Source organism: Corylus avellana, chromosome ca4 (genome assembly GCF_901000735.1).
Source record: "Corylus avellana chromosome ca4, CavTom2PMs-1.0".
NCBI classification, from domain to species: domain Eukaryota; kingdom Viridiplantae; phylum Streptophyta; class Magnoliopsida; order Fagales; family Betulaceae; genus Corylus; species Corylus avellana.
Window position 1 is genome coordinate 7329447 of NC_081544.1, and position 24400 is coordinate 7353846.

Below are 24400 nucleotides of genomic sequence, written 5' to 3' on the forward strand. Positions count from 1 at the left end.
AGCAGAAGGGCAAAGAGTAATCACACTCAAGCACAGGCTCATTCATTATATAATAATAGCTAGGAATAATACGCAACATAAAAGAAACAAACTTCCAAAAGATAACATATATAGTAGACCATCTTCAACAACACTACAAGTTTATAATCATGAACTCAACCATTTCAACTGAAACTCAGCCTCAAAAGTTTCTTTACAAAAGACTACACGATCAGCTCCGTCCCCTCCGGTATTATGAATCAGCTCAAGCATGCGATTTATCGCAGAAAAATAGTCTTTAATGTCTGTCACAGTTAACATTGGGGTCGCAAGCAACCGTATCACTTCGGTCACTTGCGCAAACAACTGCGGTCTGTGGACACAGACGTAAACATCATCAGGGAACCTACTCTTCTCAGAAAAGGGCACGGCTGATGACAAAGATTCAAGTAGCCGCTGGCGAACTCGATTCAAGTTGAAACTGTAATCAAAATCCACGGCACACAAATCATTTAATAATCTACAGAATGAGCTAAGAATAACCCAACTAAAGCACCGACAAAACTTTATCCGCCAAGAAGGTTCATAGCAAGGCATATCCATCACAGTTCACAACTGGCAACGATGATCAAAAAGAGTAATATAAGTAGGAGAAGTAGAACATTACAACTAAATTCAAACTTTGACAAAAACCCACCAAAATCACTCACCAGAACTTGCGCAGAGCAGGAGAAGGGTTCTTTGGCGAGAGGAAACAAGATGTCTGGCGGTGAAAACAAAAGGATGTTGATAATGTCAATTTATAGGGGGAGAAGCTCAGATATGGTGTTCGTCAAGTGGGAAGGAGCAAGAGTTTTTGAATAACATAATAAAATGCCATTGATACGATACAAAGAAAGAATGAGATGGAAAAAGTAGCCTAAAGAAAGAAAGGAGAAAAAGAAAAAAAAAAAAAAAGGTCTTCGAGACATGTGAAAGAAACGACAGGGAGCTCTTGCGTGTCGCCAGCAAAAAGACTCTTCTACAGTGTGAAAGTCGAATCTGTGGGTGGGGGGAGCATCAGAACGTACGAGGATGTCTTTAATGAGCTAAATCGTGTCGAATTGTGGTTTGTGGAGCTGGAGTGACGTGGTAAGTTTAGTTAATAAATAAGGATTAATTATTTTTTTAATACTTAAAAACAAAAAGCCATTGATTTTTTAAGTCTTAGCATAGTACTTTTTATTTAGATTACTTTATGTCACATTCTGTCACGTGTCTTAAAAAAAATAAAAAAATTAAACTTTAAAAAAAAATTGAAAAATTATGGAACAACCAAGTCACCTTAGCCATTAAGTTGAAAGGCCGAAGCACCCATAAATTTTGAGAAATGTTATATATCTAAAATTTTTTTCTCAAAATTTGGTTTTTAAATGATGTGTCACCATCTCATGAGTTGGTGACACTCTTCTCAAAATAATAAATTTTATGAGATGATGACACATTATTTGAGAACTAACTTTTGAAAAAAAAAATTTGATATGTGTAGTAATCCTCAAAATTTTTTGAATGGCTCGACCTCATCTGGTCATTTTTCTTTTTGAAAAAACAAAAATACCTTTTCATATAATAGATTGGATGTATCCTTTGATTCCTGGTCGGACAAGTATGAGATTGAAAATTGTAATAATGTAGCTATCCATAAAAGCAAGAACTAATTTGTTGAAGAGAAGTGTTAAACATTCCAAATTTATTTTTTAAAAATTGGTTTCTAAATAATACATCACATCTCATGAGATTTATTATTTTAGGAAGTGTGTCATTAACTTATAAGATGGTGACACATCATTTGAGAATCAATTTTTGAAAAACAAATTTAAGATACGTAACATTTCTCTTGTTGAATTCATTTATCAGATAGTATAAACAAAATTTACTAAACGTGTATAGAAACGCCACGTAGCTAAAACCACCTGATAGAGTCTACTAGGCACGCGTGGCATCACCAGGCAAACCACTGCTCCGGTCTATGAATCCATGATGAAGAACCCTTTACCCTTTATAAAATTCAAAAATTAAAAAAAAAATAATAAAATAAAAAGTTTCATATTTTCTTGGCTTTTCCTTTTCTTTTTGAGAAATTATTAAAATATTCTGAGTTAAATACTTTACTAGTATCTAGGTTTGTATATATATATATATTTTTTCTCATCTAAATTCCAAGGTTCAAATTTTATCATAAATGATACCTTTTTTTTGAACGGAAATATGAGGATTTAATTTATTAAAAACTGCGAGTATAAAATTCTTACAGCACAAAGCATAAAGCTCTACAAAAATTATAGACCCATGCTATGAGGTTACAAAGTTATAGATACAAACAAAAATTCTTATAATCATGTACTATCTATGACTTTAATATTTTGCTAACCCATGTACAAGTACAGTTAAAGAGTAGATCTGTTTCGAGCATACTAGATCTAAGACATGGGTAGTCAAATTTTCTAACAAAATTTATTTAAATTGCCCATGAGAGATAACCCTTCACACCTAATTATTCAGGCCGGAAGAAATATCCCCTCACTACTATTCCTCCTCACTCATGATGGCAGATCTAGAGAAAAGAAACATCTTATTCAAAACAAAAAACACAAACAAATAACTAGCAAGTAGCAGTAGCGGCTGATGAGGAGATGAACCACACAACACGGTGAAAGGTTGATAGACGTATATGCTCCCCCCTCCTCTCAAAATTGTTTTCTGGGAGAAGGAATCATAAATGGTACCTAACTTATGGAAAAAGATCAACTTAGTACCTTTGTTAGCCCAAACTAACAAAATGCCATATGTCGTTACCTTGAAATGCCACATGCCCTAAAAAAATATTAAAAATAACAAAATAATTGAAAAATAAAACCTAAAAAAATATATATATTGAAAATTTATGGGTTCGGCCACACCTATAAATTTTCAATTTTTATTTATTTTTTATTTTTTTTAGGTTTAGTTTTTTTTTAGTATTATTTTTATATTTTAGGACATGTGGCAGTTCAACGTGATAACACGTGTGACAGAACCAAAAGGAAGTACTAAGTTGGTCTTTTTCTGTAAGTCAAGTACCATTTATAATAGGATTTAAACCCTAGGTGAAAAAAAATATAAATGTGCAAACCTAAATACTAATAAAGTATTTAATCGTCGCTATGCGGTAGCTCAATTGACTTGGACCACGCCTAATGAAGCGGAGGTCACTAGTTCGAATTCCCCTCTCCGCTCTTTTGCGGACATGTCAAAAAAAAAAAAAGTATTTAACCTAGAATATTTTTATGGTATTGAAAAATATATTAGGTAATATACCAATTTCCAAATCAAATCTAAAGCACATAAAATAAACTCTTAATATGGCCTGTACACTACAAAAAAAAAACCATTTTTTTCTTATTGGTGTTTTCTGACGTGGTGTTTCTGACGCGCGTTGATTGTCAGAAGCACAGGTGATAGGAAAATTTTTTTTTCTGACGTGCCAGTGGGTAGAACGTCAGAATTTTCTGATGTTCTACTGTCTCACACGTTAGAAAATTTTCTGACGTGGTAGTTCTGACGCGCGTCAGAAAATTAAAAATTTAATTTAATTTAATTTTTTTTTTCTGGAATTGTTTTTGAATTAAAAATTTATTAATTTATATTATTATTATTTTTTTTTTGGAATTCCTCTGCATGGCAGCTCCCTCACGTTGCCATGCAGATCTGTGTTTCTCAACACAGATCAAAAAATAGCTGTGTTGAGAAACACAGTTATTTTCTGCAGCCGTGCGTTGCACCATGGTGCAGAGATCGCACCATCTTCTTCCTCGATCTTCTTCTTCTCTTTTTTTTTTTTTTTTTTTTTTTTTTCTTCTTCTTCTCTTCTCCCTTTCTTTTCTTATGCAGCTTCTCTTCTCTCTTTCTTTTTCTTCTGCACCTTCTCTTCTTCTTCTCTTCTCCCTTTCTTTTTCTTCCTCTCTTCTCCTTTTCTTTTTGTTCTCCTTCTTCTGCCTAATTTCTTCAATCTGCCGTGGGAAATTAGGAGGGAAGAATAAATGAATGAGGAGGGAGAGAGAGCGTGGGAAAAATAAATGAGGAGGGAAGAATAAAAAAAGGAAAAAAGCGGAGGGAAAATAAGAAGAGAGAAAATTTTCAAAATTTCGGACTTTTTTTTTTTTTTTTCCTGACGCACTAATTTGGTGCGTCAGAAAATTTTGATGTGCCACTTTGGTGTGACAGAAAATTCTGACTTATCATACTAGTGCGTCAGAATTTTCTGACGCATCAGTTTGGCGATTCAGAATTTTCTGACGTGCTATTTTTAGCATATCAAAAAATACTGACGTGGCAAAAATTATGTACTGTTTATCACGTCAAAAAATAGCAATTTTTTTGTTGTGAATATGCTAAAACTTCCAATTTTGCACCCAACTTAAATATTGAAATGACGTGACTACGCCTCATTAAAACTCAAAGCCTTTTTTTTATTGACATCGTCATTCCCCTTCTGAACCCCAGCCACACATTGCACCCCACCCACACTGGTCCTACTCCTTTTCACTCCAACACCCACACATTGAAACTCAGAGCATTGCAATGGATTCTGCTACTCTAAAGATCCCAGTTTTGCCTAAATCTCCACCGAAATTCAGAAACCCAAATCATAAGATTCTATCAGGATTTCGTTTCAACGGGAAGAAGATTTATGCCATCTTTCCCAACGGACGGCTCTGTTTCTCCCTCTGCTTCCCAAAGGGTATGTTTGTCCTCACCAAAGCTTTCTACTGTAACCATATTTTTCATGTTGTCAATCATTTCATCATTCTTCGTCTCTGTTGCAAATTACTATAATTCTTTTTTTTTTTTTAGTCAGAACTAGATCGAATTCTTGTGCAGTATTTTAACTAACAGAGTGGCGCCCAGAAAAGGAGCAAAAAAAGAAAAAGAAAAAAAACTTGAATCGTGTCTTCCATTTTCCTCTTGCCAATGAAATTAAGCTTGTGATGGGTATGGATTTCTCAGTTCCTTTTTTCCGTTTTCAGGGTGAGTCAAGTTCGGGAGGAGATGTGCATAGGCGGAGAAGCAGTCTGGAGTCTCTGTTTTGTGGGGTTGAGATGCCAAAAAAAAAAAAAAAAAAGCTTTGGGTTTTAATGAGGGGGTAATCACGTCATTTCAATATCTAAGTTGAGTGTAAAATTGGAAGTTTCAGCATATTGGTTCCATGTGAGACGCACCTGAGATGATTTTCGTTAACTTAGACGGGAATTAGTAACGGAGGGTCCCAACTGCAAATTTTTGAAACATTAAAAGGATACATTGCAAATTTTTATAATATTAGAGTTTAAATTGAAAAGCATCTCAAATTTAAGGGGTAAAGTGAATTTTCCATTATAATTATACTATATATGTACTTGTACATCCTAGGATCATACCATCCCTTACCACACAACCCTTACCATGATATTAACTATAATTTGTTGTGGGAGAGTTTGAAACTATATTTCTTGGGAGCGTTAGAATATTAAATAAAAATAATGTTACATACTCAACATTCATATCACTTCAATTTATTGAGTTGATGTGATAGTGTTTATCTGCCTCTATTAAAAAAAATAAATAAATAAATTAAAGACCGATGAGTACTGTCACATTAGCTACGTGAGATGAAAATGAGATGAGAGTTGAGCATTTAAAATTACTCATTAAATAAATGATTAAATTTACCGTTTTGTTATTAATCGAGAGTTTGAGTTAACAAGTGTGTGTGAATGTTATAATATTAATTAAATGATTAATTTTACAATTTTTTATCAAGCTCAACTTTTACTATAGAGTAATGTACTAATGTTGTAAACCACACTTTTTTCTTACTATATTGATGTGACCAAATCTAATATTCATTTAATTAATCCAAAGGCTATTATACCATGTCACATTAGCATAGTTGAATAAAAGTAAGATATTGGTCTTGCATATAGCATTTATCTTTAGGATAATTGGTAATTTTGACATCTATTTGTAGGGGTAACAATTTTTAACACGACCTATAAACTCGACACAAAATTTGTGGTTAAAGCTGAGCGGTGTGACCAATTTAATTTAATGGGTTGGGTTATAGTTAACTTATATAGTTTTATATTCATGCTTTGACACAACTTGAACGTAACATAAGGCCTGCAATTTTTGGCTCAACTAACAAACTTGATATAAGCCCAACACAAATTTAGCAGGTTAAAGTTAAAGTGGTTTGACACGTTTAATTAAATGAGTCGGATTATAATTGACTTATATAATATTGGGTGAAGTCTACATATCCTCTTTAAACTACCACCAAATTAACAATTTCTCCCAAACTTTCAATTGCAACAATTTTCCTTTCAAACTACTAAAACATTGTTAATGTCCCCCTCTAAGGCTTGCAAAAAGATAGAATGCCCTTATATATTTCTTAATAAGACAAAAATACCCCTATAAATTAAAATCATAATAATAATAATTTTAATTTTTTTATAAAAATGAAAATTTTAATTTAAAAAAGAACGATTTAAAAAAAAAACGAAAATTTTATTTTTTAAACGGAAAATTTTATTTAAAAAAGCGAAATTTTTCAATTTTTATAAAAAAAATCGAAATTTTTAATTTTTTTTTTTTTTAAATTTTAAATTTCGCCACCCTTGGATTTTATTTTATTTTTAGGTTTTTTTAGAAGTTTTAGTATTTTTGTTTTTCTTTTTATTTTACTAAGGGTAGTTTCGTTATTAGAGGGACATTGACAATATTTTGGTAGTTTGGAGGGGACATTGTTACAATTGAAAGTTTGTGTAAGATATTATCAATTTGGTGGTAGTTTGAGGGGTTATATGAAGCTTTTCCTATAATATTATACTCATACCTCGATACGGACTTAATCTCCGTACACGAATACGAATTATCACCCTATCAAGATGTTAGGTGAATGATTTTTTAGCAAACACAAACATGTAAAGGTGATAGATTTTAAGTTCTAAGGAAACTTAGACATTAGATTATAAAAGAATCTAAACCTTTTAAATTTTGCGGAAACCTAAAAATCAATTTTCAAACTTGAGGTTTGGGATTAATTTTATAATTAATTTATTAATGAGCTTGATGTCTTTAAATAGACAATTACAATGCATAGTAAAAATAAAAAACTCAGTAAAATAAACTACTCTAATAATAATACTTATCTCTAATATTTAAATTCTAATCCCTACTTCTAATATTATCTATAAAGATAACATATTATCCGGTATTTTCATTTTAAAATACCTCTATTATTAGACCCCGACACCAATTTCCCAAATAATTGGCACAAAACCCTCTTTTATTCTTTTTTTCATTCCTATTTTAAAAACATAATTAAAATTTCCAAATTCTCACCTTGATTTTTTTATTTATTTTTGTTTTCTTTATAAAAAAAATCTCAGAGTTACCTTACTCCCGTAACAACAAATATGGCCTGCTAATAAAACTTTAGTACAAAGAGAAGTAGTAAACTAATTTGTTATGGATACGACTGTTAATTTTTGATACGATTCATAAATTTAACATTTGAAATTAAAGAATTAGAGTTTGAGGTATGATCGGTTTAATTAAATGTGCGGTGTTATGATTTACTTATATAATTTTATATTTATATCTTACATGATTCAAACACATAATGAAAATTTTAACCTAATCTAATATAAAATTAGAAGATTATTAGCTTATACTTTTGCATGGAAACGTCCCGAATTTACCTTGTCAAATTTTCAACTAAAAAAAGAAAAATAAGAAAAAAAGAATCACCGTCCCTTTTAATTCTCATTACGTAGATGCGTAGTTTAACCATCTACGCACCCGGCGCTCATTCAAGCACCACACCGAGAAACTCAAAAAACTCAATTATACATCAATTTACTCTCTCTCTAACCTCATTTTCTCTCTCTAAATTCTAAAACCCTAGGCTTCCACATCCACCACCACCGATCCAATCCTACCCAGTCCATTTCATCCATGGCGGACGAGCCAGTCTCCGCGCCATCAGCATCGCCGTCGACCGCATCGGCGGCTGCGCCGCTGGGGCACTCCGTGATCCCCATAGTGAACAAGCTGCAGGACATCTTCGCGCAGCTCGGAAGCCAGTCGACCATCGAGCTCCCACAGGTGGCTGTGGTTGGCAGCCAGAGCAGCGGCAAGTCCAGCGTGCTCGAGGCCCTCGTCGGCCGAGATTTCCTGCCAAGGGGATCCGAAATCTGCACTCGGAGGCCACTCGTGCTGCAGTTGTTGCAGACCAAGCGGAAGCCGGACGGGACGGAGGAGGAGTACGGGGAGTTCCTCCACTTGACGGGGAAACGGTTCTACGACTTCTCGGATATTCGGAGGGAAATTCAGGTGTCTTTTGTATTCGATTGCTGTTTCAATGTCTCTGTTTCAATGGCGGTTGTTTTGTAGTTTCTTTAGTTTCTCTTTGGTTGCTGAGAAGGTGTAGGAAAAAAAAGTCCATTTTTTATTTATTATTTATTTATTTTTTCAGTTTGGTATATAATGTGCGTTTGCAGGGGCGGAACGGGATTTTTTGTTTTTCGGTGAGGAACTAGTTCTGCCCCTTGTTCTTATTACCACTAACATGCGATGAACGGCAAATAAATTAATAAAAAAAATCGAAATGAAAGCTAGAAACTGAAACTTGTATAATTTTTCTACATTAAAGTACCCATTCGAAATCTTAATCTCACGGCATCACAAACACACAATAGCTTAAACCACTAAGCACAATCAATGGGGTCCAAGAAAATGGTACCTTTGAGTGTTATGTCTAGGGGTTTCTTGGAAACAAACCAAGCACAATCAATGGCTACATAAATAGCGAATGGACCAAATAACACCACATTCGTGCTGTAATTCAGTCTTGTACTACAAGTTTTGAAATTGGTCCCTGCCACACATCAACCAAATCAGGAAAGGTTACTTTTGATTTCATTATAGAAGCCCCAACAAACCAAAGTAAAACTAATGTAACAAAACAAAGAGAAAGGAAAACAGAAAAAAAAAAAAAAAAAAAGGGAGGGAAGGAATAAAATAAAAAAAAGAAAAGATAAAATTAGAATGAAAAATACCCTAATGAAACAAGAAAGAAATTTGTGGTGCTGGTTAATGTTGGCTGTTCACAGGTCATCAACTTGCCTCACTTTACTATCACCCTTTTCCTTCCTCTGTTAATAAAATGGAAATAAGAAACAAGCATTATCTTTAATAGTTTGTGCCATTTTGTATATAAATAGAAAAGCTTAATTTCAACCACTACTCTATAGATGAGGTGCTTCAATCAATTCAAAGAGAAGATGTTTCAAAATATAAATGAGTGAACCACCATGATTGAGTGAGAGTGAGAGTAAGCTTGGCATCAATCAGATTTGTGAATGAGAATGCAAAACTTTTACTGAACTAAGAATGTTTGATTGGCATGAAGTGGTTGAATCTTGAATCAATTTGCGTTCGGAGCTGCTGCATTTGCCTTAGAAGTTTGGGTACTCCGTGTGTGGGGTGTAACTTATGTGAAAATTGTTGGTTAACTGAGACTTTGTGTAGTAATTTTGCAAGTTTGGTTGAGGCTCTGAACCTCAGCTCTTGCTCTCTCTTTGTTGCTCTACAATTCAGTTTGTGATTTCAGGAGATTCTTAGTCTCAGACCTTGCGTTTGATTTTATTCCCCCCCCCCCCAAAAAAAAAAATCGAGACTTTTTACATGCTAAATGGCTTGAGTAGTAGCTCTAAATTGTGTGAAATCAAGGTGTGCAACATTTGCATGTAAATGAGCATTTTAGTAGTTTTTGAATACCACCAATGTCCTGATTTTCTTTCTTTTCTACTAATTTGTTTTCTCTTTGAATAATTTCCATTGGACTTTAGGCTGAGACAGAGAGGGAAGCAGGAGGTAACAAAGGTGTCTCGGACAAGCAGATTCGTCTGAAGATTTTCTCACCAAATGTTCTTGATATAACACTTGTGGATCTACCTGGTATAACAAAGGTTCCTGTTGGTGACCAGCCAACTGATATTGAAGCACGGATTAGGACAATGATCATGTCGTACATTAGAACGCCAAGTTGTCTAATTCTGGCTGTTACACCAGCAAATTCAGATTTAGCAAATTCAGACGCTCTTCAGATTGCAGGAAATGCTGATCCTGATGGTAAGTTCTGAATGGAGAAAAAAAAATTATGCTTTGGTACACGATTGGTGTTTTTTTGTTATTTTACACGGATTTATATTTGTTTGACTTGTAAGTGTTAATTTTCTATGGGCAGGTCATAGAACTATAGGTATAATCACAAAGGTACATTATATCTTGACTTGACTTTTCTCCCATATTAATGCGTTCCTTCAACATTAGCAATTTGTTAGTCATTTTCTGACGAGGTTTGGCATTTTTTCTATATGACTTTAGTTGGATATTATGGATAGAGGTACCGATGCCCGTAATTTGTTGCTTGGAAAAGTGATTCCCCTTCGACTTGGTTATGTGGGAGTTGTGAATCGTAGTCAAGAGGTAATCATGTGTATCTTTAGAGATGAGTAATTGTGTGTTAGTTACATTATATCCTTTAGTTGTTTGATGTGAGCCAAGATTGAGATGGACAAAGTAGCATGCATGGCTATTTTTATAGTAGGATAAGGTCTTGATTTGTCTGTTTCAATGAAATGCTTTGAAACAGGATATTATGCTCAACCGGAGTATTAAAGATGCACTTGTTGCTGAGGAAAAGTTCTTCCGCAGTCGTCCAGTATGTCCGTGCCATACTGTATTATCATTGCTTTGTTTAAATTCCATTAGCAAATTGTAGAATGAATTTTGTGCTTCTCAAATAGGTATATAATGGTCTAGCCGATCGTTGTGGCGTTCCTCAGTTGGCAAAGAAGTTGAACCAGGTAGGGTTTTGCAACAGTCATCTCACTAAATGTCCCATGGAACATAATCTTACTATTTTATACCAGATGCTTTATGTTCATCATCTATTGTGGCTCTAGTGCATTTATACACATACGTGCACCCCTGTTCTCCCTCTCGCTCTCTTTCATACAACATACTTAGACAATGATTCTGTGCCTCCCCCCCTTTCCTTTGTGAATAAGCTTTGCTTTTGGTAATTTTATAGTAATTTTTTTTCTTCTAATAAAGACAAAAATATTTTTTTAATCCATAAATTCACTATTAAATTAAGATTTGTCATATTTGATTTATTTGCAGATTCTAGTGCAACATATCAAGGCGGTGCTTCCTGCGCTGAAGTCGCGCATAAGCTCTACACTGGTTTCTGTTGCCAAGGAGCATGCAAGCTATGGAGAAATCACTGAATCAAAGGCATGTTGTATTAAGTCAAGAGTGTGTGTATAGCTTGGTTGAGATCATTGTTCAATCAATTGCATATTGAGGTTATGGGTTTTGTCCTTGGTATAACGGTGGACTGTAAATTTTGATTTTACCCTATTGTGATCTAGTGTCCGCTATAGCAAGTATTGTTGAGTGCAAACTGAATTTTGTATTGTAAAATTTGCTAATGATTTTCTTGTACTTATTTCAAACTGTACACATCTGGATTTTTGTTTTAAATGTTTGTACTGATTGTACATTATCCCACTTTGTGTGTATTAGGCTGGTCAGGGAGCTCTTCTTGCATCTTGCCCTCCTGTGATCTAGTTTCCTCTATATGAGCAGTTCTGATTGTGAATTGATTTACCCATTATAGATGTCATTGCTTGATTTCATAATCTGACCTCTATTTTTTGCTAGGCTGGCAGCTTATTTCTGGTTACATTGTTATCCTGATACAGATTCTTTAAGTCTTTGCTCTTCTGGCATCCTGTTTTTTTATGTGACTGGATTAGTCCCCATATATTAACTCACTTCTTGAATCCAATAGGCTGGTCAGGGAGCTCTTCTTCTGAACATTCTTTCAAAGTACTCAGAAGGTGAGAATGATTTTGCCTAATTTTTATTGTTGTTAGTTCTCTAACCAATGTTCTGAACCATATTTGTCAACCTAAATATTACTATTATTTCCATGCTTAGTTCATTGTTGGCATCATTAATTCCTTCTTGTACACAGCATTTTCTTCAATGGTGGAGGGGAAAAATGAAGAGATGTCGACAGCTGAGCTCTCTGGTGGAGCAAGAATACACTATATATTTCAACAAATCTTTGTGAAGAGTTTAGAGGTGTGTGCGTTTTGATATCTGCAGGCACTTTCCCTGTGACCTTTTTGTGGCGGCACAAATTAACCTTGAAGATCAAAGGTTAATTTGTGAGTAATAGTACAACTCTCTCTTGTGTTCCTCCAAGGATGATGTTGCTCTTAAAATTACAATTGAGCTTATGATTGATCATTATTGAATTTTGATCAAATGGTGATTTTAAAAGCCACCTTATTTTTGAAGGGACACAAGAGATACAAGAAGGACTTTTAGAATTACTCTTAATTTGTGCCACCAATATACTACTGTTTTATATGAAAAATTATAGGGTAAAGTCCATATAACCCCCTCAAACTACCACCCAATTGACAATGTCCTCCCTAAACTTTCAATTGTGACAATGTCCCCCTTAAACTACCAAAACATTGTCAATGTCCCCCCCAAGACTAACAAAAAGATCAAAATGCCCTTATATATTTCTTAATAAGACAAAAATACCCTTATAAATTAAAAAATTAAAATTTTTAAAAAAAACAAAAAAATTTAGTTTCAAACGAACAATTTTTTATTTTTTTTTTAAAAAATATAGTTTTTAAACGAAATTTTTTAATTTTTTTTTTATAAGAATTAAAAAAAAAGAACATATATTTTTTAAAATGGAAATTTTTATTTTAAAAAATTTATAAAAAAAAAATAAAAAACGAAAATTTTATAACAAAAAAATCGAAATTTTTTAATTTTTTTCTTATAAAAAGGATTTTTTTTTTTAAACTTTTTTTAATTAGTTTTAGGTTTTTTCTAGAAGTTTTATTTTTTTTTTTGTTTTTATTTTATTAAGGGTAATTTCGTCATTGGGGGAACATTGACAATTTTTGGTAGTTTAAGGGGGACATTGTCACAATTAAAAGTTTGGGGGGGACATTGTCAATTGGGTGGTACTTTGAGGGGGTTATGCGGACTTTTCCCAAAATTATAATTATAAATGGTTGTGAAAGTTGAATCTTTACTCTAATTTTATTTTTAAGAGTGAAATTTCTAATGTTTGTATGTTCTTTTTAAGCAAGTCTGTTTGCCAAAAGGAGATACATTACAAGCATAGACTTAACCAACATTATCTCAATACCTTACAAAAAAAACAAAACAAACCATTACCTCAATATCTGCCCACACATATACTCAAAACCAACTAACTGGCAACTGTCAGTGTTACAAAGTTCTGACAGATACCCCTCTAATTGCAAACATTTGTTAGTGCAGCTGACCTCTGATTAATCCAAAAACTTCCAATTCTCCTTCGGACCACTCTTTCTACTTGTATTTGAATCTATTCTGATTCTGTAGTCATATTTGAAACCTCAAAAATTCGGCTCTCATAATAAATGGTATACCATAGCCAAAAAATTGACCTTAGGTATGCTTGCTGCAAGAAACTATAGAATTCTGCCACCACATATAGAATTACTTTAATATTGTTACTGTTAATATTGTTTTGCTATTATTATTATTATTATTATTAACCTGACAAGGCATTCTCATTTCTTTAAATAATTGGAGTTTGAGGTGACCACTAGATTTGAGGTGCAACCTTTATGAGCCTGACCATCTTGTTGAATAAAATTATGATCCACAAGTGAGGGAGCTTAATCCCATTTGTGCTGAGACAAATTCTATTTTGGTAGCTGGAATGTAGTGCCGGTTTTCAGTCTGATATTGGCTGAGTGTCTCTCATGCAATTTGATCTGTCTTGTAGGAGGTGGATCCATGTGAGGACCTAACTGATGATGACATTCGAACTGCCATTCAGAATGCAACTGGCACTAGATCTGCATTGTTTGTTCCGGAAGTAGGTCTCTCTGTGTTAAGCAAATATTTTCTTTAATTTCTGTGATTGGCATTCTCTTTTACTCATGGAATCCATAGTATTGATTGCCTGTATCCTCCCCACGCCTCCTTCCAATGTTAAAATCATATCATATCATTTTAATTTAATTTTTGTGTATTAGGTGCCATTTGAGGTTCTTGTTCGAAGGCAAGTAGCACGTTTATTGGATCCAAGCCTTCAGTGTGCTAGGTTCATATATGATGAGTTAATGAAGGTAGAGGGTTACTTATGTCCTACATCTGGTGGTGTCTCAAACCATCACTTGTAAATCTCGATCTCGGAATAACATATTTCTCTCTTCAGATTAGCCACCGTTGTCTAGTGAATGAACTGCAGCGATTTCCTGTTTTGAGAAAGCGTATGGATGAAGTTACAGGGAACTTTCTTCGAGATGGTCTTGAACCCTCAGAAACAATGATTGGGCACATTATTGAAATGGAGGTATTTTGACATCAAGATAGTCTACATGTGCTGCATATGAACTCATAATGCATGCATTATGTAAATTGTACAGATAGTAGTTTCCTTTTATCATGGGGTCTTCTAATCAAAACTTTGTTCCACTCTATAAACCTGGAGCAACTAGTTTTCAGCACTAGACTTGGATTTGGCTAGTGTCAGTCAACAGTGCATGAACTTATTATCAATACTTTTTTTTGATAAGTAATAACCAGTCTTATTAAAAGCATAAGGCGCCCCAAAGTATACATGGAGTATACAACAATGATCACTTAACTAGAAAGGGAAAAGCGAACAAGCGCACGTAAGTAAAATTTTTTTTCTACTTGGCAATGTCTACCAGCGCACATAAGTACCTGCTTAAATTTTCTTCCTGTCAAATGCCATTTGTTTATGATGCTTACCAATGTTTAGATTCTTGGTTTAGTTCTAATTTGTGCTTTATGCCTTTATTTCTCATGGCACACATAGGGGACTGAACCCATTGACTTGCTCTCCAGCCCTTGCTTATGAAAGGAGATATCATTTGATCTAAAGACTATTGCAAAAGATATCATTACTTAATGATGGTGGTGATTTGGAATCTGTTTGTTATATGGTTTGGTTGTGTTGCTTGTTGGTATATTTTAGTATCCTTGCTCTTCCATTTAATTGAGTTGCATCTGTTATATTGAAACAATTTCCCCAGTTAGACTATTTTGTATTTCCAAACATACCCCATCTACGCAATGTATAACATTAAACAGTATTGGCAGTGGTAGAACAACTATCTCTACATATGGCTAGCTTGAGTGTAACAGTTATTGCTTAATTTTCTTTTGTACATAGTAACTAATCTGGTCTTAGATAAACTAGGGGTCTATAAATTATGAGGTCGGCAGTTGAAAATTTGAAGTTCCTTTTGCCTACAACTCTCACTGAGATTATTGTTATGATTCCCAGAACAAAAGTATTCATATTGCCTTGTGTTTTCTATCTTTTACCCTGCTTCCCTTTGATCTTTTACTGTATCTCAATTCCCTATGGACTTGTTAGGCAGACATACCTGTTGCATGAAACTTGATTGTGATACATCAGAATGCTAAGGATTTTGTAATATAACTTGATTTGCAGATGGACTACATAAACACTTCACACCCGAACTTTATTGGTGGGAGCAAAGCTGTAGAGGTTGCAAAGCAACAACTTAAGTCTTCTAAGGTCACTCTTCCTGTTTCCAGGCAAAAAGTATACATCCCCTGTGCTAATAGTCATTTGTGTTTTGCAATCTGTAAGATTATTCACTTCTGATTTTTTTCCCATTGTTTGATTTAAAAGGATGGTGTAGAGCCTGATAAAGTACCAACATCTGAAAGAAGTCTGAAAACTCGAGCTATTCTTGCTAGGCCAGCAAATGGACTTGTGTCTGATCAGGTTGGATAATTGGTATTTTTTTTTTTAATTTTTATTATTATTTTTTTCTGGCCAATACGCCCAGCTCTCCCGCCTTCCTTGGAAAAAGCAAACTATGCAGAAGCAAGTTAAGAGTTTATGATGGCTAATATATACTTGGTCTAATTACTTTTGTTTTTGCCATTTCTTTTGGATGACTGGCAGGGTGGTCGCCCTGTGGGTGATGCTGAAAAGGTTACATCCTCTGGTAATGTGTTACTTTGATATAATTACTTTTAGTTGTTATACCTCTGTAATAATGTTTTGGAATATGTATGCTATTCATTCTCTAATAATCAATGCTGCAAATTGCATGCAAGCAATCAAATACCTAAGGCTTTTTATTTATTTATTTTTCCTTGGTTGCAAAAGCTGTTCCTGAAAATAAATCTTTTAAGAACGAAAATAATTATGATTCCAAGATATTCTAATATTTGGAAGGATTGATAATTGCTCAGGAAATCCAAGCGGCTCAAGTTGGGGAATTTCATCGATTTTTGGTGGAAATGATAACCGTATTTCTGCTAAAGAAAGCTGGACAAACAAGTCATATAGTGAACCTATTCATAGCATGGAGCAATCCATCTCTATGATCCATTTAAGAGAGGTATTCTTCATCTGTCCGGTGTCTGTTACGGACTTTTCCAATATTCTTCCCTCTTATATGTTTAATTTTTTTTTTCTTCTAATGGATGTTTCTTGATGTTCTATAAGCCTCCAACTGTCTTGAGGCCCACAGAAAATCAGTCAGAGGAGGAGGGTATTGAAATTTTAGCCACAAAATTGCTGTTGAGATCATACTATGACATTGTTCGGAAGAACATTGAGGACTCTATACCTAAAGCAATTATGCACTTCCTGGTATTCTCATTCTCTTTTCCCCATGGAAAAATGTTATTTTGTATTTATATGTAGAACATGCCTTTATTGTAATCAAACAATTATGGATTACATCATGGACCTATATGAGCTGTGCACACTGTTTGATATCTGTCGTGAGGTGTGCCAATAGTAATTGTAAGAAATTTTCTTTTTCCAATGTCCATTCTTATTAATGGTTCCCCTTTTATATTTTTTAGTAGATCTTGTGGATTGAGACATGGGATGCTCTATCTCCTTTGTTTTTTGTGGTTGTCATGGAGGCTGAGTAGGATGATGATGGTCATTGTGGATAGGGGGCTCTTATGAGTCTTATCAGTTTTTTTGGTGGAGTAGAGGAATAATGAGGAGCTTCTAGTGTCCCATCTTTTATTTGCGGACGATACATCAATTTTTTGAGGCAAATAGTGAACAACTGTGTCATCTGCGTTTTCTATTCTTATGATTTGAAGCGGGGTTGAAGATTAATTTATCTAAATTAGAATTAGTTCCCGTTGGGGATGTGGTAGATGTAGAAAGTTTGGTTAGTATTTTTGGTTGAAGGATGACATCTCTACCAATAAAGTATTTGGGCCTTCCTTTGGGTGCTTCGTATAAGAATTCTTATACTATATGGAATGGTATTGTTGAAAAAAATGGAATGTCGATTGGTGGGTTGAAAGAGGCTTTATTTGTCAAAAGGAGGTAGGTTGACTTTAATTAAAAGCACTCTTTGCAATTTGCCTACTTATTATTTGTCCCTTTTCTAATTCCTGTATATGTGGCTAATTGGATTGAAAAACTCTAGAGGGACTTTTTGTGGGGTGGAATTGGTGATGAGTTTAACTTTCATTTAGTTAATTAGTTGAAGTTTTGTTCTTCATGTTTTCAAGCGGTTTTGGGGGTTAGAAATTTGATTCAGTTTAATCAAGCTCTCATGGGAAAATGGTTATGACGTTAAGCTATGGAGAGGGATGCATGTGGAGATTGGTGGTGGAAACCAAATATGATAGAATGGGGAGGTTGATGTTCCAAGGAGGTAAATGGCTTTACGGAGCGGAAGTGTGGAAACATATGAGTGGGTGAGTTTTTTCGAATTTTGTTAGGTATGAGATGGGAGACGAGTTTAAGATTAGGTTCTGGCATTTTCTATGGTGTGGGAACCAGCCTCTAAAGACAGATTCTTCGGACCTGTTTGGTCTTCCACATTGTAAGGAAGCTTGGGTGGTAGATCATATGCAGTTCTTTAATGAAAATTTTCGGTGGAATATATCTTTTACTAGACTAGTGCATGATTGGGAGGTGAACTTTGTCACTTTCTTCGATCTTTTGTACTCTAACTGATTGAGACAAGGTGGTGAGGATAAATTATGTTGGATCCCTTCCAATAAGCGGAAGTTTGAAGTGAGGTCCTTTTATCATGTGTTGTCCACTTTGGTGGGTTCCACCTTTCCTTGGAAGAGTATTTGGAGAGTTAAGGTCCCTTTGAGAGTAGCTTTCTTTGGGTGGACAGCGACACTAGGGAATATATTAACTTTGGATAGTTTGAGGAAGAGGAATGTCATAATGGTAGATTGGTGTTGTATGTGTAAGAGGAGTAGGGAGTCTATATATCATCTTCTTCATTATGAAGTGGTAAGAGATCTATGGGTTTCAATGTTCTGACTTTTTGGTGTTGAATAAATTATACCTAGAAAGGTAATAGTGTTGTTGGCAAGCTGGAGAGGTTAGATGGGAAGCCGTAACATCTTAGAAGTCTGGAGGATGGCACCTTCGTGCTTAATGTCAAGCATTTGGAGGGAGCAGAATGCAAGGAACTTTGAAGACCGTGAGATTTGGTGGAGATCTAAAGAAAGTTTTGTTTTATTGTGCCCCTATGCGCCTTATAATGAGTGATTTACTATAAAAAAAAAAGTTCATTTGTTGGGATGTGGTGTTGTGTTAGCAGTGAATTTTCGTGGCTTATATACTAATCTTTTTCATGCTTACAGCTCAAAAAAAATAAATGTTCAAATAATCTTCTCTGCCTCCTTCACATTCTCTCTTTTCTTTACTTTAATATGATGAAAGCATAATGTAGGTGAGTTCATTGTTGACAATCCATAAAAATTGTCTATGACATGGTTCTCTGTCATTATCCATGTGGTAAAATATTCTGTTACCAGGCATTCTTATAATTCTGATAGTTCCTCAAGTATTATTCCTTTATATCCAGGTAAACCATACAAAGCGTGAGATGCACAATGTTTTCATCAAAAAGCTTTACAGGTGAGGCATGGCAGGGTTCTGAGATATGATCCTTTGAACTTTGGGCTGTATATATACTTGTTTTCATCTGTGCTGACCATTGGTTGTGCCATTTATCTTATGATACGAATCAGAGAGAACCTGTTTGAAGAGATGTTGCAGGAGCCAGATGAGATAGCAATGAAGAGAAAGCGCACTCGAGAAACACTCCGAGTTCTTCAACAGGCTTTCCGGGTAAGTTTTCTTGATATGCTAACCAGCAGGAGAGGTTTGAGTGAATTTATGGCGTCTTCAAATTTAATTTTAATTTCTTAACTGCATTTGGTTTTTTATTATAAGTTTGGTGGGTAGTGGAATGGATTTTCTCGAGAAAGCCTTAGTCGTGTATTATGTGCATGGTGTATTATGTGCGTATAATTAACTTTCCCAAGCATTATGAAGGTGTATTTTCTTGTTAATGTCGCATAAATGTAAATATGCTTTCCATATCTTTTGTCTTATGTTCAATAAGCTAGCTAAATTTGTTGGGAAATTACATTTATCAAAAAAATTTGTTGGGAAATTATGGCTAAATTCAGTGAGACTTGGTTCTTTTTTGTGTAGACATTGGATGAGTTGCCTTTGGAAGCTGAAACAGTTGAGAAGGGTTACAGTTTGGGTGCTGATCCGACAGGGTTGCCAAAGATCCACGGACTGCCAACATCATCAATGTATTCTACGAGTAGTTCCATGGATTCCTACTCAGCTTCTCCTAAAAATCCGAAGTCTCGAAAGTCGCACTCAGGGGAGCTTCAACCACCTATTTATTCTAACACAGATTCTAATGGACGCATTTACACACCCGGTCTCTATCCGACGGTTGATATGTAAGACATTTGAATGTGTCTACTGGTCCAAATATATATTTTTTAACACTATTAAGGCGTTATATTCATTTGATTGCCCTGTCCAACTTTGGAGATGGTTGGAATTCGACCTGCCAGGGCTGGCTCATCAGGGAGTCGGCATTTTCTTCTAACTATATTGTGGTATTGCTTCATCTAAATATAGTATAGGGTGATAATTGCATTGTTACGAGAGTCCAAAAAGAATAACAGGGTGTAGATAATTCCCATCTTTTGTCAGAAGCAGCAGCTTCAATACATAGATACACATTTTTATTTTTTGTGCAAGTTTTCTGGTTTGAGATTTGTTGATCTGTGATGGTTTTCAGCCAATTGTATCATCTTTGAAGTACTTGTCAGAAGCAGCAGCTTCAATACATATATTACACAAATTATGTTTGAAGCTTGAATTATTTATAGCCACCACTGTAAATAATATAAGAACCACGATTGACATATAACAGAAAATGGAGATGCTAGATATTATAATTCTATCCATCATTCTTTCTTTAAGGTTGATGTGATGCTCTCAACCAAAACAATATCATGAGAAGTCTATTTGTATCTAACATTAACTCGCAATGATTCTTATGGTATCCATCTCAGTTTATATTCCACTCATTCAAGATGAACAAATCAGATGTGGAATGGGTTGAATGGCCACTTTGAAAAAAAAAAAAAAAACATTTGTACCTCCATTCAGCTCATGCCACATTAACAGTACGAAGTGAGTGATAAAATAAGTGTAAAGTGTAGCATTAATCGGAAACAAAATAACAATATGGGTTCGTTTGGTTTGTAGAATGTGTTTTTCATTAGGAATAAAATAGTTATTACTTATTATTGGGAATAGAGGAGAGAAATAGAATAGTCATTCATATTCCTCATTTTGGTAACAAAACACATGCCCTAATTGGAATTGAAACAAAATTACTAAAAATTGTACATTATTTTATTTTAAGTTTAAAATAAAATAAAAAATAATATGATTTTTTTTTGGAAGATGTAGTCTATTCTTAAAGGAATTATTCATCTAATTTTTTAGAAGAATAACTATTCCTCTTTGTAAGGGAATTGTTATTTCCATGCGAATAATAATTCTTAAGGATAGACCTTTACCAAACAAATGTATGGCTATTTCATAAGAATAGTCATTACATTCTAACGGTCTATTCCACAAATCAAATGAGGCCTAAGATTTCTGAGTAAAGTGAACAAACACCAAAATGTATTACATATGTGACGACTTATTACACACAAATTTCTTTATAGTGCTAGGTACTTAAATGTTGGCCATAAACTTATTTATTCCAATCCATTTATTCAATGCTCTTACTCACATAGAAAATATTACACATGAATCATGACGGTATAATAATTACATAATGAGTCATCCCATTTATATATTACAATGTATATAATATTCCCTTAATGAGTACTTTATGGGCAATTAAACTTTATGAATAGAAAGAACTTATATGCCATTTGGTTCCAACTTTATTTATGCCTACGGAGCAATTATGATGACATATTAATTGTTAAAAAGATTATGAAGTTTGCCAGCTCATAGTAGGTGCGGATTTCAAAAGGCCTTCATCCGACGGTCCAGATTCCACTAGACCATTCATTGATTGATTTATATACTCATAAATAAAACCAAATTTAATTTCCCGCTCCCATGTCCAAATGCTTGCAACGAACTTAACAAACAGAAGAACCGAACGCTTTCTTTTCCCGCTCAAAAATATTCCAGGCCCTCTCTGATCACTTTACCGAGAAAATCCATCCAAGAAAAAACCAACCATGAACAGGAGAAACCGTCTCCCTGCTGCTGCGCCTCCAAGAAACCCTCCACACAGACCCGACTGGAGCTCCGAAGTCTGTATTTTCATCATCTCCTTAGCGATCCCCGTCATCTGCTTCCTCATCGCCAGTTATAAACAGGTACATCGATCTATAAACACACGCATATATTTACATATATACACTCGTTTTCACTAATCCATGACTACATTCTTCATGAAGGCGTATTCGCGTCAAGACTCTGCCGGAATCGTCTCCGAGGTGTTTCACTTTCCGGAGAGTTTCGTGCGGGACTACGAGCGGGTAGAGAGGGACTTGAAGGTCTACATCTACCCGGACAGAGACCCTGGCGGGTACTTCCAGTCGCCGACGGAGCTGACGGGGATTTACGGCAGCGAGGCCTACTTCTTCAAGAATATAAAGGAGAGTCGCTTCCTCACCACTGATCCTCTCCAGGCTCACCTCTTCTTTATTCCCATTTCTTGGCATCAAATGCGGGTCCGTACATTAATTTCATTTTGCAAATATTAATTCTCTGTTTCATTCTTGCTTTACAAAATATTTTATTTTGAGAATAGCGTGGAATGAAATCAGTAATATGAAGGAATGTTTTGAAGAATCATTTGTCTTATATTTTGTGGAATTCAGGGAACACATTGTGAGAAAATGACCAGTATAGTTGAGAATTATGTGGAGAGCATAATCTCAAAGTACCCCTACTGGAACCGAACTCAGGGTGCTGACCACTTTTTTGTGATATGTCATGAAATTGGTGTGGAGGTTGCTGATGGAGTTCCATTTCTTAAGAAGAATCCAATTCGACTTGTGTGCCCAGCTACCCATGATGCTCATTATATTCCATTCAAGGATATTCCCCTCCCTCAAGTAAATCAATCATTTTCTCATGCCATTGATGAGAGGTAAAATGTAGTTAGTCAATTTTTGTACTTTTACCATTCTGATTTTTTGTATTTCATATCATGTACATGGAAACTTTGCTGTCTCTTTGAATAGGATGAAGAGTGGTTTCTGGGAACGCATTCCCAATTCTGAAATAAAAGCCACTCTGGAATCTCTGTGGGAGAATGACTCTGAACCTGACATCCAGAACAACCTTATGTTTACTGCTGAAGGATATCTTCTATTTCATCACAAAGTTTATGGGACAAAATTCTGCATATGCCCTCATGGATTCCCACCCGATTCTGCCCTTATAGCTGACTCCATCCGTTATGGATGTGTTCCTGGTAATATCATCATCTTCCCTTATGCAATGGTTTTATATAAATTACTTTTTCTCTCTAGAAATCAAACTGGTTTCATGCAACATGTTAAATGTCACACAAGGGGGTTTTCTAATTTTTCCAAACAGGGGATTTCTTTTGTTTTTGTGTTTTGGTTTTTTGTTTTGTTTTTTTTTTTTGTTTGTTTTCAACACAAAATCATTAACAAACAACTAAAAACACAAATCACTTGAAACGGTTTTCACCTTTACATCACACCATAACACCTTTTCAAATTAAAAACAAAAACATGCCTATGCTGAATTGTTTAGAGTTAGATTTTTTGTTTTGAAGGTCATCATCTCTCTATCCTTTTTTTTTTTTTTTTTTGATCTTTTTGCTGAATTGTTTACTTTTATTGTGCCCATGATGCTTCTCATCTAGTTGCTCATCTAAGTAGTTTTATATGTCTCTCTGCAGTTATCTTCTCAAGCTACCTGAATTTCCCATTCAATGATGTTCTTGACTGGCATAAATTTTCAATAATACTCGCGGAGGAGGATGTACATTTGCTTAAGGATACTCTTGAAGGCATACAAGGTGCAAATTTCACCAGATTCCAAAACAACTTACTCAAGGTAAAATCGATCACCATTTATTTCAAAAGCTTAAACTTATAGAAATGAATGAGTTTTATCATTTAATTTATAGACACCGGAATAATGCATATTGACTTATTTTTGAAAATCTGCTCCCTTTGTAATCGAATCAGGTCCAGAAGCATTTCGAATGGAACTCACCTCCACTCAGATTTGATGCATTTCACATGGTCCTGTACGATCTCTGGCTGCATCAGTTTTACCAGCCTGAGTCACTTTTAGAAATCTTCCTTCTTTACCCAGGAAAACTACTAATGGTGTCTGCAGCCATAAGCATGTGCATAATGGCTTGCATGTGGAAGTTTGTTCTTAATCTGCCATGATTTTCTAAGAGTCTACGAGGGCATGTTTTAACATCACTCTACTACATGTTTCTCACCATGGAAATTCTTTCACAGAACCTTGTGGAATAAATCAAAAACACTTCTTTAGTTCTTTTGTCATATATGGTGTGGAAAGTCTCATATTTAGGTAAGTGTGGAAAAAAATTGTCATATCGTTTGGTAAGGAAATTTTTAGTCAATAACATCAACGACTGTGACTAGAATTGAGTGCCTCGAAGGTATTGGTGTCAGATTTCGTTGAGGTGGAAGAGAGAAGGAGATGAAGCTAAAAGAGAGACTCCTGACTCCTTATGTTTGAGAGAGAAATAATTTCGTTTGGAAGATGAACAGAGGAGTTGACATGTTACTCTCACATGTTTAAAAAAAGACACATGCATGGCAGATTATTAGGCTGATTTGAAGAATTTTTTTTCAACCCAATTTAGAGAAAATT

The 24400-nt window shown here is 34.8% G+C and overlaps 2 protein-coding genes and 1 long non-coding RNA gene across 4 annotated transcripts; 2 read left to right on the forward strand and 1 right to left on the reverse strand.

Moving 5' to 3' along the window:
* Window positions 1-92: 92 nt before the first annotated feature.
* LOC132179783 (uncharacterized) lies at window positions 93-855 on the reverse strand. Its single transcript, XR_009439971.1, has 2 exons — window positions 690-855; window positions 93-594 (listed from the first exon to the last, which is right to left on the reverse strand). It is a non-coding gene; the product is annotated as an uncharacterized LOC132179783 (long non-coding RNA).
* A 7012-nt stretch (window positions 856-7867) lies between these two features.
* Window positions 7868-20357, forward strand: LOC132177086 (dynamin-related protein 3A-like). 2 transcript variants are annotated; one of them, XM_059589302.1, is made up of 20 exons: window positions 7868-8376; window positions 9894-10176; window positions 10292-10320; window positions 10432-10533; window positions 10700-10768; window positions 10854-10913; window positions 11233-11346; window positions 11906-11954; window positions 12092-12201; window positions 13928-14020; window positions 14181-14273; window positions 14363-14500; window positions 15632-15745; window positions 15836-15931; window positions 16115-16157; window positions 16408-16556; window positions 16664-16810; window positions 19023-19075; window positions 19189-19288; window positions 19658-20357. In XM_059589302.1, the coding sequence occupies exons 1-20, from the start codon at window positions 7999-8001 to the stop codon at window positions 19922-19924; spliced, it is 2487 nt and encodes an 828-aa protein (XP_059445285.1). In that variant the 5' UTR covers window positions 7868-7998; the 3' UTR covers window positions 19925-20357. The 2 variants fall into 2 exon arrangements, with proteins under 2 accessions (XP_059445285.1, XP_059445286.1); XM_059589303.1 differs by having other exon boundaries at window positions 15632-15718.
* A 1384-nt stretch (window positions 20358-21741) lies between these two features.
* LOC132177976 (probable glycosyltransferase At5g03795) lies at window positions 21742-23946 on the forward strand. Its single transcript, XM_059590444.1, has 6 exons — window positions 21742-21882; window positions 21964-22239; window positions 22390-22661; window positions 22756-22988; window positions 23445-23602; window positions 23737-23946. The coding sequence occupies exons 1-6, from the start codon at window positions 21742-21744 to the stop codon at window positions 23944-23946; spliced, it is 1290 nt and encodes a 429-aa protein (XP_059446427.1).
* Window positions 23947-24400: the final 454 nt, after the last annotated feature.